At 44.8% G+C, this 18,037-nt stretch overlaps 1 protein-coding gene across 3 annotated transcripts in view; it reads right to left on the reverse strand.

Moving 5' to 3' along the window:
• Window positions 1-131: 131 nt before the first annotated feature.
• LOC129824034 (sodium- and chloride-dependent glycine transporter 1-like) overlaps window positions 132-18,037 on the reverse strand; it is a 100,994-nt gene continuing 83,088 nt past the window's right edge. For all 3 annotated transcript variants that reach the window (XM_055883307.1, XM_055883306.1, XM_055883308.1), the window contains 11 exons: window positions 13,919-14,050; window positions 12,947-13,232; window positions 11,484-11,616; window positions 11,139-11,273; window positions 10,768-10,871; window positions 7,813-8,050; window positions 6,069-6,203; window positions 5,585-5,684; window positions 5,354-5,454; window positions 4,876-5,046; window positions 132-4,580 (listed from right to left, as the gene is read on the reverse strand). In XM_055883307.1, coding sequence (XP_055739282.1) covers window positions 4,362-4,580; window positions 4,876-5,046; window positions 5,354-5,454; window positions 5,585-5,684; window positions 6,069-6,203; window positions 7,813-8,050; window positions 10,768-10,871; window positions 11,139-11,273; window positions 11,484-11,616; window positions 12,947-13,232; window positions 13,919-14,050 — 1,754 coding nt within the window. In that variant the 3' untranslated portion in view covers window positions 132-4,361. The remainder of the gene's footprint in view (window positions 4,581-4,875; window positions 5,047-5,353; window positions 5,455-5,584; window positions 5,685-6,068; window positions 6,204-7,812; window positions 8,051-10,767; window positions 10,872-11,138; window positions 11,274-11,483; window positions 11,617-12,946; window positions 13,233-13,918; window positions 14,051-18,037) is intronic.

Below are 18,037 nucleotides of genomic sequence, written 5' to 3' on the forward strand. Positions count from 1 at the left end.
TGTATTTGGATAAATAAATGTTCATATGCCTGTAATACATGGTTTATTAACAATCTACTTTCTCCCATCTAACAAAAGCCATAGCCTGTTCAGAAAGACAAAACACAAATGGGACATGAACTACACTTGAGTGATCTTTAAAATAGATTTTATTTACCATTTGTAATGGAACATTTTACGATATACAGCTGACATGACTAAGACAATTCAATGGATTTTGGCCCTAAGGTTCAAGAGACATGGTTAGATAAAAATGATAAAGTACCAGTACTGTGTTCATTTCATTTGTGCTTTATTCTCCACTATGATAGAATTGGCATAACATTGTGTCTTCTCTGCTGACATGTTGACACAGCAGCTTGTGCAGACCACTGTAAAGGCCTTATTTCAAAATGGAAGTTTGTATGGTTAAATATGTTATAAACACAAATGACTTGATTTAAAGTGCTGAAAAAAACGTGTAAAAACATGTTTATGAGTTAGAAATTCAAGAGATCTCCTTGGTGATCGTAGAAAACCACAGAGATGATAAATCACAGTTTTAGTACAGTAGAGGCCAACTATCAGTTTTCAGAATTGGCTAACGTATTCATTTCTTACATCCCATATATAGATGACTTACTACAGCGATTTATAAATGAGATGAAAAACAATGTCCAAAAAATATGAATATTCATCTTATGTGTCCTTGAGTATACATTTTTCACTACCTGCTTATATTAATTTAGAAGGAAAGATCTCACCAAATGCCAAGTTAATGAAATAATAATCCCAGTGCAAAAAGGGAAGAATAAGATAAGATTCTTACTCTGGATATGAGACATTTGGTTGAACCCATTCCTTATTGTTCAATTAGTTTATATTCTAAAACACTTCCCCAATACATTGATATTTTGATCTAATGTCATATTTATTGCTGTTACAATGTTACCGATTTTGGTGTTTGATTTCTGTAATCTTTTTTTGCCGCATATGCACATGTAAAATACTCCATCAAATTGAAAAGGCCAGTCTCTTTACACAAAGGATTTTACAGCACAGTCGCTATATTGTAACCGGATGTCGCTGCAGTATAGTACCACGGTGTTGGCTTAATACTATTGGCATTATTACTATGTAAAATGGATTAATACTGTTATTATATACTTTCCCCAACCGTCATGTACCTCCAACAGAACATACTGTAAAATGCAAATTTCAAGTTTCAACCCAAGCTTTTGTTTGGCAATACTTTTGATATCAGCTGGCTTTTAGAACACAATAAAGGTAGTGTCACTGAACATGGATGATTCAATTGTGACAATAAAATATATGTATTTTTTAGTAAAAAAACAAAAGATCTCTTAAAAGGTAGATTGTGTTTTGTTACATGACAAAATTGATAGTTACTGATTGATTACAATTACATGACATCAATACTGACACTATCCTGATCTAAGAACAGTACTCAGTAGTAAGGTATCGACTACACACAAATACATATTACACTTAACATCGGCTACTTTTACTACAAGAAAAAATCCTGTCTACCCCCAAATAAAAACAAATAAACACACAAACACCAGTTTTTACATGACTGTACAAGTATCTGATAGAGGAAAAGAGTTCGGTGTACAGCAGAGACCAAACGGTTGCAATAGCATGGTGGTTATCCTTAACTTACTAGCTACTGTAGCTAATAAATAAGAGGACTACAAGTCAACAGTTTAACAGTAACAGGAGGAAGAAGAAATAAAAGTCCTCGAGGACTCCCTGGAAGTATCCAGAGGCAACCTGACCTGAGCCGGCATGTCTAGAATAATCATACACCATTTCATTCTGTTATCAAATCCTGTCATCAGGGCCATTATGTACTAACCCACTTCAGCTCAACAATTTACACCTGCTGTAAACTCCTTACTACCAAAATGATATGTATCCATAGTGTATAGAGCACATCAGTTAAAACCATCATCATTATTAATATCCTGTGCTATTCCAGGACCACTCCTACTCTGCTTTAGAACAGGTTGATTCGTGTGGCCGTACTGTGCTTCTGTCAGCATCATAGGAGAACACACTAGTCTGTTGTCATCTGAAGTAAAGCTTGAGTCTGTTGGGCAGCATCTAACCTACTGGTGTGCTTTTTGTGTTAGTTCAAATAACCAACGAGTTTGGGTACGTCCCAAATGGCACCCTATTCCCTTTATAGTGCACTACTTTTGACCAGAGCCCTAGTGCCCTACATAGGCAATAAGAGGCCAATTGGAACCAAATAACCAAAGACTTTCACCACTAAGTAACTACCTACTCCCCTGAGTGTCTGGATAGCTAACTGTCATGACACTTTTAACACGGAGAAACTGAAGTAAAATGGAAGGAGAACAACTCAGTCATATATTCGACAGCAGAAACTGGATTTATGCAGTCAGACAGAGATGTTGAATATTATATACAGTGACGTACTGGTTAAAGACGAAATAAAAAATCTGAAGTTTCACTAAGATGCGATGCTCTAGCACTTAAGCAGCTGCATTGCCAGACTACCTCTCTCCATCAGTGCAGGCCAGGCAAGGACCCAGTGGATTCACAATGTTACCACAAACAGGTCTTTGCCTCACTACAACACAGATGCAACGTAACAGAGCGGAGACGAATGCATTGAATTGGATAGAGAGATGGGACTTCTTGACAATTGCCAATTCCAGCAATCTGTGCGAGCACAACCCCACAGCATCCTGCCACAAAGTGACTGAAATACATCTCCCTCCCACGCCAACCCCTAAAATAAATCAATTACCAATAAAAATCAAGTCATGGATGAGGAATGGTAAACATTATTGTTATTTCTTAAGATACTGTAGCTTCTTTACAAAATAAACATGTCTTCCTTATAATTATTTACTATGTTACTTTACAATAATGAAAGATAAAATAAGATAATTCTATTGACAGAACGATACAACTACATATAAACTACATAATTCAGTAACTGATGTTTTTTTTTTTATCTTGTGGAGACAAACTCCATCTCCAGGCCAACCAATGGCTTCTCTCCTTCCTGTTTCCACATCCAATCACACCACTACTTGGCTCAGAGCTTTAAAACGCCTGTAAATACACATATTTTCCTCTGCAAAGACACCTGCTGATGCAAGTCTCTCAGTTTTGAAAAAGTTAACAAAGACACATACTCCAGCTATGCCACCGAGATATTAAAGTTCATGCATGTTTAACATGTTTTTGGTAACATGCCTTGTTGGAACAAATCCTACTTGTGAGTAACAGAGGCTAGGACGCAACACCACTGTGTCCTCCCTCCTTGTTATGCTACAGATGTAGGACCTTCATTTGATCACTCTGTTGTGGCATGATTATTTTCCTGGTGTTAAAAATGGGTCAAATTAAGATCCTACATCTGTAGCTGCTTCTGTCGTCAATGAAACGTTCCCTTCACAAGTGAGATGCCACATCTTGAGATGCATTTCCCACGGAAATACCTGGAAGACTAAAAGAGAGATGGCACTTCATTGTACTCAGTTGCATCCATCCACCCATTTGTTTTTGTGTGTGAACATGTTATGGTTGTCTTTTTCTTAGCTCCCTCTTTTATGTAAAGCCTACCATAATAAAATAAAATGTACTCAGGTATTGAACTTGTTCAGTAAGTAGTAAATCATTTTGGGACCCTGAGAATGGGCATCGGGAAATCATGGGCGTCAGTCAGGGTACGTGTTCAGAAAGCTGGAGACCAACACTGTGTGTGTTTGGGGAGTTGGTGCTGTAATGTATGTTAGTTGTTTACAACATTGGAAGTAGAATGGCTTTACTGTGTTGTTCAAATACAATATTTAGGAGTAGCTAAATACCCATTGGCTTACTCCAATATGAGTTGTTCTGGGTAACCCTAAAGCAGCATACGTAACAGTCTGAGTAGTGGAGACTATCATGTATTAGAGGGTACTGAGAGCCAAAAGCTATACCGTAGATAAAACAACAGAAGGGAAGGATCAGTCCCTAGAGTGGTGCCATGTGTCTACACCTACCCAGAGAACATTTGGTCTCCAGCTTTAAAACCGCCAGAACTGTCGCTAGAAAAGTTGCCAATTCCGAGTGGATTTCTTTACAGTGTGTATTTCTACTTCAACTCCTGCATAATATGAAGAAGAGAACAAATAACGTGTTTACAAGAAACTGCATTGTGAAATTATGTTGAAACAAGAAATAAAATTCTTTTGAATGATGACCAATTTCTCTAGAGGTTAGAAATAATAAGCCCTTACAATATGTAAAGGTCTCCAGCGAGCGGGTTTTCTCCACAGTGCGGTGGGAAAGGGTGAGGGGTGGTTGGGAGGGGGCTGGAGTTGGCCCAGGGGGGGCCTCTATGCGCTGGGGGTAGTGTTGTGTGCTGTGGAGCCGTTGCTGCCCTGGATGGTGAGGCTGATCTCATCCCTCTTCTCATCCTCCTTCTCCTTCAGCTCTTCTTTCAGGGGACGCACCTCCACTTCTCCCTCTGAGCCTGGGGCGGCGTAGTGGCCTATCCGGTGCTCACTCAGGGCCGGGCCCCACTTTATGTCCGCCTTGCATGAATTCTTCAACCGCTGTAAGGGGCAAAGGTTCAGAGGTCAATGTGATGGGAGGGACACAGGTTTATTATTTATTGCTAATTAAAGGCAGGTAAAGTAGGTGAGAAAGTTCTGGAATAACACCAAATCGGGTTCTTTTTTACTATCCTTCATTTCTTTCAGTTCAAAGACTTTCGGCAACATGTGCCAAATATATTTATTTTTTAATTCAACAGGAAAAACTAAAACACTTCCACTACTAGTGCAAACAACATCTGCTTCCAATACTAAAGTCAGACAAAGCTCTAAACAGAGATCCTGTGGATTTTACCTCCAAAAATGTTGTTCCCTCAGACTTAGAGATCTTGTAGAGAGCATAGACGGGTATACATGTGACGGAGGACATGGCCATAAGGAAGCCGATGGCTAGGGACCAGCCGGGGTACACGTAGTCATTGTAGGTGATGGGCTTGTACTGGATCACTGTGAAGATCAGGATGAACTGCAAACGCAAAGAGAGGAGAGGGGTCACCAGGGTCAAGTCATTAATTTGAGCAGAATATACCCTATTTCAACCCTCATACAGTACATATCTTCATCGATCACTTGTGTGTGTCTTAGGTCATTCTGGTATTCTGGCAGGTGTTTTGCATGACAGATTTTGTTGAGCAATACAGATTAGCGAGGATTAGACAATCCTCGAATGGAATGCAGAATGGAATGGAATGCAGAATGGAATGGAATGCAGAGCAGGTCAAGCCTCTAAAACATGTCAACAAGGAGGCACTGGGTGGTAGCTACTATCTTACAGATATGATGATGGGCGACACGAATCTCCAGCAGACCCGGAAGAAGATGGGAGGGGGGAAACCCAGCATCATCTCAACATCCTTGAAGTATTTCTTGTGTCCTGAACACAAACAGTACAGCATGTTGTCAGTCATTCCATTCCAGTCAGTTTGATTAGCTTTCACCAATAGCGTTGGCAGATCATTGTGGACGATAGGCATTTATAATCAAGGAAAGACAGTTGGACTCACCATAGACGTACATGATGCAGATGCACATGATGCAGGAGATGATAACCAGAGAGAAACTAGCAGCGTAGTTATCCATGAGCAGTAGCCAGTAGATCCCAGCCTAAATACATGAGAGCACATGTAACAGTTTAACTTTAGTCCGTCCCCTCGCCCCGACCCGGGCGTGAACCAGGGACCCTCTGCACACATCAACAACAGTCACCCACGAAGCATCGTTACCCATCGCTCCACAAAAGCCGCGGCCCTTGCAGAGCAAGGGGAACCACTACTTCAAGGTCTCAAAGCGAGTGACGTCACCGATTGAAACGCTATTAGCGTGCACCACCGCTAACTAGCTAGCCATTTCACATCGGTTACACACAGATAGAGAACACAACATCAGTATACATCCTGAATATTTGTGCCTGGATAATTAAGTGTGTGTTTATGTGTGTGTACACATGCATGTGTATGTTTGTGTGTGTAAACATCTCCAGTCCATTACCTGTGTGGTGAGCGGCACCCCCAGCAGGAAGCCCACTATAGCCACTCCTCCTGTGACCACCGTCTTGTTCCTAATGATCCAGTCAGTACCGATCTCATCCACGATGGCCGTCACCAGGGTCTCCAGCAGGCAGAACTGCACACCGGGATACACACTGACAGGTCAACACTCAGCAGTGACTTTTATATCTACTGCTCTCAAAAAGCCACTTTCTCCAACATAAAAAAAAATCTAGTTGAGCCCCAATGACTGTCTGCCCCACAGCCATTGTTATTGTTTTGTTGATGAAGCGGAGGTGAGGAGAGTTGCACATCAATGTAAAGAAAAAACATATTCTGCTATACAAGTTTAGACTTTACCGTGAAATGCTTACTTAAAAGCCCTTAACCAACAGTGCAGTTCAAGAAGAGTTAAGAAAATATTTACCAAGTAGACTAAAATAAAAAGTAACACAATAAGAATAACAATAACGAGGCTATATAGAGGGGGCACCGGTACCGAGTCAGTGTGCGGGAGTACAGGCTAGTTGAGGTAATATGTACATGTAGGTGGGGGTGAAGTGACTATGCATAGATAATAAACAGCGAGTAGCAGCAGTGTACTTCTCCTTTCCCCCTTCTGATGACCAGGTGGCGAATCGCATCTCTGCATGTCTGGCAGACATATCAGTGTGGATGACGGATCACCACCTCAAGCTGAACCTCGGCAAGACGGAGCTGCTCTTCCTCCCGGGGAAGGACTGCCCGTTCCATGATCTCGCCATCACGGTTGACAACTCCATTGTGTCCTCCTCCCAGAGCGCTAAGAACCTTGGCGTGATCCTGGACAACACCCTGTCGTTCTCAACTAACATCAAGGCGATGGCCCGTTCCTGTAGGTTCATGCTCTACAACATCCGCAGAGTACGACCCTGCCTCACACAGGAAGCGGCGCAGGTCCTAATCCAGGCACTTGTCATCTCCCGTCTGGATTACTGCAACTCGCTGTTGGCTGGGCTCCCTGCCTGTGCCATTAAACCCCTACAACTCATCCAGAACGCCGCAGCCCGTCTGGTGTTCAACCTTCCCAAGTTCTCTCACGTCACCCCGCTCCTCCGCTCTCTCCACTGGCTTCCAGTTGAAGCTCGCATCCGCTACAAGACCATGGTGCTTGCCTACGGAGCTGTGAGGGGAACGGCACCTCAGTACCTTCAGGCTCTGATCAGGCCCTACACCCAAACAAGGGCACTGCGTTCATCCACCTCTGGCCTGCTCGCCTCCCTACCACTGAGGAAGTACAGTTCCCGCTCAGCCCAGTCAAAACTGTTCGCTGCTCTGGCACCCCAATGGTGGAACAAACTCCCTCACGACGCCAGGACAGCGGAGTCAATCACCACCTTCCGGAGACACCTGAAACCCCACCTCTTCAAGGAATACCTAGGATAGGATAAAGCAATCCTTCTGCCCCCCCCCCCCCCCTTAAAAGATTTAGATGCACTATTGTAAAGTGGCTGTTCCACTGGATGTCATAAGGTGAATGCACCAATTTGTAAGTCGCTCTGGATAAGAGCGTCTGCTAAATGACTTAAATGTAATGTAAATGTACAAAAGTGCCTTTTGATCCTAGACATGCATGCAATGATGTCAGAGAGAATAAACAGTGTTACCCTATTCCCTACATAGTGCACTACTTTTGACCAGAGCCAAACGGTAATAGGGTGCCATTTGGGACAAAGCCAGGATATCATGGTGGTTGACAGACTCACCTGCGTCCCAAGGCCCAGCAGGATGAGCATGAAGAAGAAGAGCAGGGACCAGAGGGGGGAGATGGGCAGTAGAGTGAGGGCCTCTGGGTAGGCCACGAAGGCCAGTCCGGGGCCGTGGTCGGCCACCTCAGATACATCCACGTTCAGGTGGTGGGCCATGAAGCCCAGGATGGAGAAGATGACGAAGCCTGCATACACGCTGGTGGCACAGTTGGTGATGCTGATGATGATGCTGTCCCTGTATGGGTAACCAATCAAAGAACAAAAAACAGGAAGAGAAGATTATTAGTATATCACATTAACCAGCATTAAGTTCTATCGGTCCACTAAGATGCGGTGCATTTCACCCTCATACATATTTCCAGTTCAAATTCATACTAAACAGTCTACATCTTAATTGCATAATAACAAATAGTGATAAATACTGAAGAGAGAGAAAGAGATGTGTGAAATATGTTTCCTGCTTACAGGTGGTGGGTTTGTTCATTACAGTACTTACTACTCTATCATTGATTTGCAGACAATTTTAAAGTATGGGTCGCGACCCACTTCCTGTTAATGGTGGGTTGCGACGTGTCAGAGTAAATGTATAATTATTTCATGAATTACTGGAATTGATTTGGTCAAGTGCACCTGAGCTCTCTGTTCAGTGGGCTCTCTGCTTAGCAGCGGTCTCTGCTCAGTTTGGCAGCTGCGCGATTGGGAGAGGGAGATGCCGGTGTGCTTCGTGATGTACCAGATATTTTTTCTGCAATTTTCTTGAAGATCACTCCGCGACCCACACACTGCAGCGCTGTCGTTCAGCAGCAGATGCGCTGTTAGTATGGGATCAATATCATGTCAAATGTATTTACAAATGTAAATCACCAATCCACAAATGTAAGTCAAAGTGATTTACATTTGTGGATTGGTTATTTACATTTGTGGAAAGTGATTTACATTTGTGAATACATTTGGCATGATATTGATCCCATATGTTAGCCACTGACTTGTCAATCCCACTCGCCATCCCTCACCGCTGTCATCAAATGGACTGACCGAGCTCAATAGTCATGGAACGCAAAAACAGCGATGAGTTTCTCTCTCTTGCATACAAACTTTGAGAAATATCTTGGAGCGCCCACAATGTGTTTTGTACAGGGAAGTGTTTAGTAATAAGTCTCTCAAAACAAAGAAATTAATAAAACAACACGTCCTGACCAAACATCCACAGCATGACGGTAAACCCAGGGAGTTATTTCAGAACAGGGCAGAATGCTTCAGGAAACTGCTTTGACAGTGGAAAAGTAAGTAAGCTAGCAAGGCATTGTTGTAATTTTAGAACAGGTGATGATAAGCAGAAATAAGAAAGTAACGTTACTATCTCTCATAGTAGTAGATGTGAGTTTCTCTTTCAAATAATCCCCTGGCCTTGTGCACAGCTAATAGCTGACGTTAGCCAAAGCAAGCTAGCTAGCTACTGATAGTGCAATCCTAAATAAAAGTACAGATGATGAAAAATGATCAGGCCTACTGTACATCTTACTGTAGAAATTATTGTTGAAAACAAGTCCAGGTTGGAACTGTTGCTGTTAAAATACAAGTAATATGTTTTATTCTGAACTGGAATAAACTGATTGAAGCAATATGCTTTTTGAGACAAACACACTCACACAGTTCTGGATTCCTTATCTACAGCAGGAAGCTGTCTCTTGCCTGACTGAGAAAGCAGTAGATGTTCTGGTCCAGTTTGGCACCACATACCTATGTGAGTCAGGGTTCTCAACTCTGGATTACTTAAAAACAAGTACAGAAACAGTCTCAATGCTGAGCATGACCTCAGTGTTGCACTGTCAAAAACTGAGCCCAGAATAGACGTGCTTGTTGAAAACTTCCGCCAGCTACACACCTCTCATTAGGACTGTGTGTGTGTTCTGTTATTCATCTGTGTGATGTGATCAATCAGTTTATTCCAGTTCAGAATGAAAATGATTTATTGTATTTTAACAGCAACAGTTCCAACCTAGACAGATATGTAAGTGTTTTTAATGGGAAAATTAAAACATGAATAGCTATTTATATGGGTAATTCATTCAATTGTTATTTGGTTCTGTCTGTATTACATTTGTTTTAGGCATAAGGGCAATGAAATGTACTGATATTTATGTATAGTTGCATATTTGCCTAAGCTTGGGTCCCAGGAAAACACAGTATTTCTAATTTGGGTCCCAGGCTGAAAGAGTTTAATTAAGAACCCCTGATTTATAGTATACTGTCCATCACTTCTGCCCTTCAACCACATGGTGGTGTTATAGAGCAGAGAAAACCTCTTCCAGTTTCCAAGAGAGTTTTGAGTTAGACTACCGTAAACTACAAAGTTAACAATGCAACCGCAGGCTTAACAGCAGTCAAAAAATGACATAATTTTGTCTCCTTCACTCTCTCAGTGTGATGCCTCTGTCCTCCACCTACAGTACAGTGGCATGCAGTACACACCATCACACCATACTCAGTCAATTCTTGCAATTTGTAGCTGCCCTCCTCTATTCTGCACCATTTCTGTTAATCTCTGCTGACACTGTAGCGTGATCGCACCCAGAGAGGCAACAAAGACTCTTCCTGATTCACTCCAACTGAGCACGAAGAACTGCAATAGTGTAACCGCTTACACAACTCCAGGGATTTGTCTGCCCTTGTAATCCTTGGGCAGGCCGCCGAAGCATTTTTTCGGTTGCCTAAATCCAAATAGTTTTTAAAAATACATTTTCAGGATGAAAAACGCTTGAAATGTAAACTTAAATGACTAAAACAGATATAAAGTTTGTATAAAATATAATGGACCTATATATTTATAAATAGTGCACTACTTCTGACCAGGGCCCAATAGGATGCCATTTGGGATGCGCACAGGGTTTATTTGGTAGTAAAGTGGAGAGTTTAGGGGGGAACAGGGAGGGGAAAGGAAGAGTTGAGTACCTGTAGCAGTTGTTGTGGAACTTGTTGTAGGAGGCCATAGTGATGAGCCCTCCCCATGCACAGCCCAGAGAGTAGAAGATCTGAGAGGCAGCGTCTCCCCACACCTGGACAGACGGACAAACACGTGTCAGTACAACCACTGAAGAACAACCTTATTTAATATCTGAGGCATATTACATCTGATCAAGCAGTCTCTTTCAACAGCTGTGTTATGAGAAAGCCAATAACCCTACGCTATGAAGAGCTACAGAGCTATTATACCAGTAATAAACAGTAACTGTTTACAACTCATATAAAGTAGTACTTAACTACAGTAATGGCAAAGAATTCCAGGACTTATAACTATGTTATTTCTATATGATTAACCACACCTTAGCGTCAAGGATCTTATGCCACTGTGGGGTTAGGTAGTACTTGATGCCGGTGACAGCTCCCTCCAGGGTGATGCCTCGGATGAACAGGATGGTCAGCACCACGTAGGGGAACGTCGCTGTGAAGTACACCACCTGGGGACCATCGAGAGGAGAAGAATGAGTGAGAAGATTCCCTAATGTGTGTAAATTATACACTATGACCAGGAGTTCTTCCTGACTATATCAATCAATCAAGTCTATAGACTAAGTTATTTGACCAGGAAAAACTACTGGGCCAAACAATGACATTTGTAGGTGAGAGAGAGAGCGAGAGAGAGAGAGCAAGAGAGAGAGACACCTCACCTTGCCTGAAGACTTGACTCCTCTGATGAGACAGAGGAAGACCACCACCCAGGACACGGCCAGACATCCCAGAATAGGGAGACGGACTTCCCCGAAATTCCCGATGTCGTCTGAGATCTTCAGCACATAGTGTCTGTGGGGAAGAGAAAAAATGTATCACAGTGTCTATTCACAACAACAACGTCTGGATAGAGAAACGTGGCATAAATAGTTAGTGCCGCAGGGACAAATAATGTCTATACGTTAATTCCAGAACGATAGAGAAGAAGCATTGTTCGGATGTACCCTGGCATCACAATGAGCGAAGCCCATATTTCAATGCAGCAGCAGCTCGACCTAAAACCACTTGGTGCCAAGACAATGGATTATCTTTACTGACAGCTGACAGGAACAACAACTCCTTTCATGATATACTGATAGACAGCACCACCCGGTGCGGAAAGTTAAGCACAAAACATTTAGAAAGTCATTAACCAACCACACTGTTTCCTTTGAATGGGCCCTATTCTCACTGCTAGGGGCATAAAAAAGCTACACTATTCCCCATGTAGTAAGAATCCAGATAATAATATTTTCTAGGACAATATACTAAAGATCTAATGGTGTGTACTTCAGACACAGTGAACTATGAGTAATGTTTGTTGAAGGCTGGATGATTAATCGTAGGCCCGGATTAGCAAGGCAAACATGCCTGCCTGCTTGTTTTTCTTCTGACTGGTCTCGTTTAAATCAACTGAAGTATCTAGCATCTCAAACATTCCTTTACAGAAATACACAAACCCTCTTTTGTTAACCCATAGTCAAACATACTTTGTGTCAAAACACGTTGGGTGCTGCTTTACTGAACATACATGTATCTAGGAGTAATAGTGTGTATTAACCCTTGCAGCATCCACTCCCGTCTCTTTAATCTAGTACACCTGAGTCAGAGTCAGCAATTCCCACACCTTCCCACTCAGGTACTGTAGGGTTGAAAAATGACAGTAACTGCTCAAATTCCCAGGTTTTATAGAAATCCCAGTTGGAAATTCCTGGAATAAGAAAGGAATAAGCAGGAAATCTGGAATTCTCCATCCAGGATTTCTGGAAAACATGGGAATTTTTCAACTCCACACTCAGGCCTTACTTCCAGCACTCAACAGATCTAGAATAGGGCCGGGACGATACCAGTATCGCGAGAAAACAAAACACGAATTAACCTTTCAAGGAAAACAGCCCTAATATTGGAAACAAACATTATGTTGTCATCCAGAGTCACATGTATTTACTTTCCAAGCTAAAGCACACAGTATTTTACATTCAGCAGGTTTTTTAAAGGACCAAATAGTTTGGTCTGCTTTGTGTTTTCATTTTTGCCATGGGAAAAAATATTGCGATACAAGTATCGTCACAGCCCTAATCTAGAACAAGATCTTTTGGGATTCAAATAAAGATGAATAACTGACTCCGGTCCGGATTCTTACTTCCAGTACTCCTCGCTGGGGCTGGTCCTCTTGGTCTTATTGACCACCTCCACGGCGACCTCAGCGGCCTTGCTGACCAGGCTGTGGGTGACATTGGCCAGGGTGTTGTTGATGCCCGTGGGCGTCACCACACCGTTGCAGGTGGGCGTGTTCCAGGGGTTGTTGCAGTAGGTCCACGGCAGCAGGTTGGTCATGGAGGAGAAGAAATAGTAGAAGGCGATGCAGATCACCACGTTGTAGTAGATACCGATGTAGGTGGACACCACCATCATCCCGTAGCCCACACCTGATGCGGGAGAGGGATTGAAACAACATTAGAATGATACCAGGAGCTGAAGAGGTGAATGGATTTCTCTGACTGAAGTCATGTTTTTAAAAAAAATGACATTAAGCATTCCAAGCAGACAATAGATGTTGCCATTTATTTTTCACCTTTCAGTTTCCTAAGCATGAGATACAGTCAGTGATTAGTTGGATGCCACTGACCAATAGCAATGACGTAATGCCAATCACCAACGGCAGCAGTGGTTGTTGGCTCGCCTTTGAACATGACTGACCAACGGCAGCAGTGGTTGTTAACTGGCTCACCTTTGAACATGACTGACCAACGGCAGCAGTGGTTGTTAACTGGCTCACCTTTGAACATGACTGACCAACGGCAGCAGTAGTTGTTAACTGGCTCACCTTTGAACATGACTGACCAACGGCAGCAGTGGTTGTTAACTGGCTCACCTTTGAACATGACTGACCAACGGCAGCAGTAGTTGTTAACTGGCTCACCTTTGAACATGACTGACCAACGGCAGCAGTGGTTGTTAACTGGCTCACCTTTGAACATGACTGACCAACGGCAGCAGTGGTTGTTAACTGGCTCACCTTTGAACATGACTGACCAACGGCAGCAGTAGTTGTTAACTGGCTCACCTTTGAACATGACTGACCAACGGCAGCAGTAGTTGTTAACTGGCTCACCTTTGAACATGGGGCTGATCCTCCAGACCCCCAGGCATCCCTGGCTGGCGAACTGTCCGAAGGAGAGCTCCAGGAAGAACAGAGGGATCCCACAGAACACAAGCATTATGAAGTAGGGGAACATGAAGGCTCCTGGAAAACAACAATAACATGTGGGTCAGGTCAACAGTTAGTCAAGCCAAAACATTTGTATGAAATTGACTAGAATTCAGCTTTGTGTTATTTGAATCTTTACATTTTTACTTATTGTAAGTATGCATATGTTTATTATTGCTCACAACCAATGGCTTACCTAATGGTCATTCGAATGAAAAATAAATCAATATACAGAAAAATTGCTATTCCTGTCACGTTCCTGACCTATTTATGTTAGTTGTTATGTGTGTTTTGGTCAGGACGTGAGGTTGGGTGGGCATTCTATGTTTTCTGTTTCTGTGTTGGTTTTGGGTTACCTGGTATGGCTCTTAATTAGAGGCAGGTGTTTGGCGTTCCTCTAATTAAGAGTCATATTTAGGTAGGCGTTGTCACAGTGTTCGTTGTGGGTGATTGTCTTCCGTGTTTGTGTTATGTTTGCACCATACGGAACTGTATACGGTTTGTTCGGTTTATGTAGTCTGTTTCTTATTCGTGCGTTCTTCGTGTCTATGTAAGTTCTCATGTTTAGGTCAGTCTACGTCGTTTGTTATTTTGTATCATTTCAAGTGTAGTTCGTGTTCGTTTTTCGTCTTGTCATTAAATTCATTATGTATTCACAACCTGCTGCGCCTTGGCTCCCTCAATACACCTCCTCCTTTTCCGAAGAGGGAGAGGAGGAGGATCGCCGTTACAGAATCACCCACCACGCTAAGACCAAGCGGCAAGGAAAAAATAAACGGAGTAAGGGACAGGAGAAAAACAAGGATTTCTGGACATGGGAGCAGATAATGAATGGAGAAGGTCCCTGGGCTAAGGCAGGAGAAAATCGCCGTTCTCAGGAAGAGAGGGAGGCAGCTAAAGCCCAGGAGCGGTGGTTTGAGGAGGCAGCAAGGAGACGTGGCTGGAAGCCCGAAAAGCCTTGGGAGCAGCTGGAGGCACTGGGGAGTGCAGAGGCTACCGGAGAGAGGAACCGGAGCTATGAGGGAACGCGTCTGGCACGGAAGCCCGAAAAGCCCGTAAGTAATTCCCAAAAATTTCTTGGGGGGGGGCTAGGAGGTAGTGGGCCAAGGGCAGGTAGGAGACCTGCGCCCACTTCCCAGGCTTACCGTGGAGAGCGGGAGTACGGGCAGGCGCCGTGTTACGCAGTAGAGCGCACGGTGTCTCCTGTACGAGTGCATAGCCCAGTGCGGGTTATTCCACCTCCCCGCACTGGTAGGGCTAGATTGAGTATTGAGCCAGGTGTCATGAGGCCGGCTCAACGCGTCTGGTCTCCAGTGCGTCTCCTCGGGCCGGCATACATGGCACCGGCCTTACGCATGGTTTCTCCGGTTCGCCTACATAGCCCGGTGCGGGTTATTCCACCTCCCCGCACTGGTCGGGCAACCGGGAGTATTCAACCAGGTAAGGTTGGGCAGGATCAATGCTCAAGAGTGCCAGTACGCCTCCACGGTCCGGTATTTCCGGCACCACCTCCCCGCCCCAGCCTAGTACCTACAGTGTCTACACTACGCACTAGGCTACCAGTGCGTATCCTGAGTCCTGTTCCTCCTCCACGCACTCTCCCTGTAGTGCGTGTATCTAGCCCGGTGCCTCCAGTTCCGGCCCCACGCACTAAGCTACCAGTGCGTCTCCAGAGCCCTGTACAAACTGTATCTTCTCCCCCTACTAATCCTGATGTGCTTGTCCTCAGCCCGGCGTCAGCAGTGCCGGTACCACGCATCAGTTATAGAGTGGGCTTTGAGAATACAGTGTGCCCTGTCCCTGCTCCCCGCACTAGTAGGAAGGTGCTTATCCTTAGCCCGGTGCCTCCAGTTCCGGCACCACGCACCAGGTCTACAGTGCACCGTATCCGGCCAGAGCCATCCGTCTCCCCAGCGCCATCTGAGCCATCCGTCTCCCCAGCGCCATCTGAGCCATCCGTCTCCCCAGCGCCATCTGAGCCATCCGTCTCCCCAGCGCCATCTGAGCCATCCGTCTCCCCAGCGCCGTCTGAGCCATCCGTCTGCCAGGAGCCTGCAACGCCGCCCGTCTGCCATGAGCCTGCAAAGCCGCCCGTCTGCCATGAGCCTACAGAGCCGTCAGCCAGACAGGAGCCGCTAGAGCCGTCAGCCAGACAGGAGCCGCTAGAGCCGTCAGCCAGACAGGATCTGCCAGAGCCGCCAACCAGACAGGATCTGCCAGAGCCGCCAACCAGACAGGATCTGCCAGAGCCGCCAACCAGACAGGATCTGCCAGAGCCGCCAACCAGACAGGATCTGCCAGAGCCGCCAGCGAGCCATGAGCAGCCAGAGCCGTCAGAGAGCCATGAGCAGCCAGAGCCGTCAGAGCCATGAGCAGCCAGAGCCGTCAGAGAGCCATGAGCAGCCAGAGCCGTCAGAGCGCCATGAGCAGCCAGAGCCGTCAGAGCGCCATGAGCAGCCAGAGCCGTCAGAGCGCCATGAGCAGCCAGAGCCGTCAGAGCGCCATGAGCGTCGAGAGCCGTCAGCCTGCCATGAGCGTCGAGAGCCGTCAGCCTGCCATGAGCGTCGAGAGCCGTCAGCCTGCCATGAGCGTCGAGAGCCGTCAGCCTGCCATGAGCGTCGAGAGCCGTCAGCCTGCCATGAGCGTCGAGAGCCGTCAGCCTGCCATGAGCGTCGAGAGCCGTCAGCCTGCCATGAGCGTCGAGAGCCGTCAGCCTGCCATGAGCGTCGAGAGCCGTCAGCCAGCCATGAGCGTCGAGATTCGTCAGTCAGCCATGAGCTGCCCTTCAGCCTGAAAAGGCTAGATACCCAGAACTGCCCATCAGTCCAGAGCTGTCTCTCTGTCCGGAGCTGCCTTTCAGTCCGGAGTTGCCCCTCTATCCTGATCTCCCTCTCTATCTTCATCTACCTCTATATTCTTATCTATCCCTCTGTCTTGATTTATCTCTCTGTTCCGGTGTTGTCCTTATTAGGTATGTTATTAAGAGGATTTTGTGGGGGAAAAAAGAGGGTGGACATTCTTGGAGGGAGGAAGCTAGGATGGATTATGGTGGGGTGGGAACCGCGCCCGGAGCCTGAGCCACCACCGTGGTTAGATGCCCACCCAGACCCTCCCCTAGACTTTGTGCTGGTGCGTCCGGAGTTCGCACCTTGTGGGGGGGGTAATGTCACGTTCCTGACCTATTTATGTTAGTTGTTATGTGTGTTTTGGTCAGGACGTGAGGTTGGGTGGGCATTCTATGTTTTCTGTTTCTGTGTTGGTTTTGGGTTACCTGGTATGGCTCTTAATTAGAGGCAGGTGTTTGGCGTTCCTCTAATTAAGAGTCATATTTAGGTAGGCGTTGTCACAGTGTTCGTTGTGGGTGATTGTCTTCCGTGTCAGTATGTATGTTCGTGCCACATGGGACTGTAGCGTTTGCTTGTTTCGTTTCGATGTCGTCTGTTTCCTGTACGTGAGTTTATGTTTAGTTATGTAAGTTTATGTTCAGGTTTCGTTCTACGTCGTTTTCTTATTTTGTAAGTTTGTTAAAGTGTTTGTTTTCGTGTTGCCATCTTCATCGTTGTTATAAATAAAAAGATGGCTTATTTCCCGCAAGCTGCGTTTTGGTCTGAAGATCCTTCTCTCCTCACCTCATCCGAGGATGAGGAGAGCACCAGCCGTTACAATTCCATGCTGTGACTATATCCTATTTCTGCTACTTAATGCTCTGTGAGTGAGTGGATGGATTTGAAGGTCATGTTTGTGTCTAGAATATAATTATTTTTCATAAATATAAAAGTTGTCATCCCCAGACATTGACAATATCATATTTTTGCTATGCAATGCTCAGTGAATGAGCAGTCAAATGTTAAGGTCATGTTTGTGTCTAGAATAGAAAAAGTGCCTAGCTCATATAGAAAAGTTGGCATCCCATGACAATATCCTATTTCTGCAATGTAATGCAGTGAGGGGTCAGATTGGAAGGAGAGATGTTTATGTCTATGCCAGCCAGAAGAGGTGAATGAGGTGAGGGAGCATCAAACA

The sequence above is a fragment of the Salvelinus fontinalis genome, chromosome 26 (genome assembly GCF_029448725.1).
Source record: "Salvelinus fontinalis isolate EN_2023a chromosome 26, ASM2944872v1, whole genome shotgun sequence".
Classification (NCBI taxonomy): Eukaryota; Metazoa; Chordata; class Actinopteri; order Salmoniformes; family Salmonidae; genus Salvelinus; species Salvelinus fontinalis.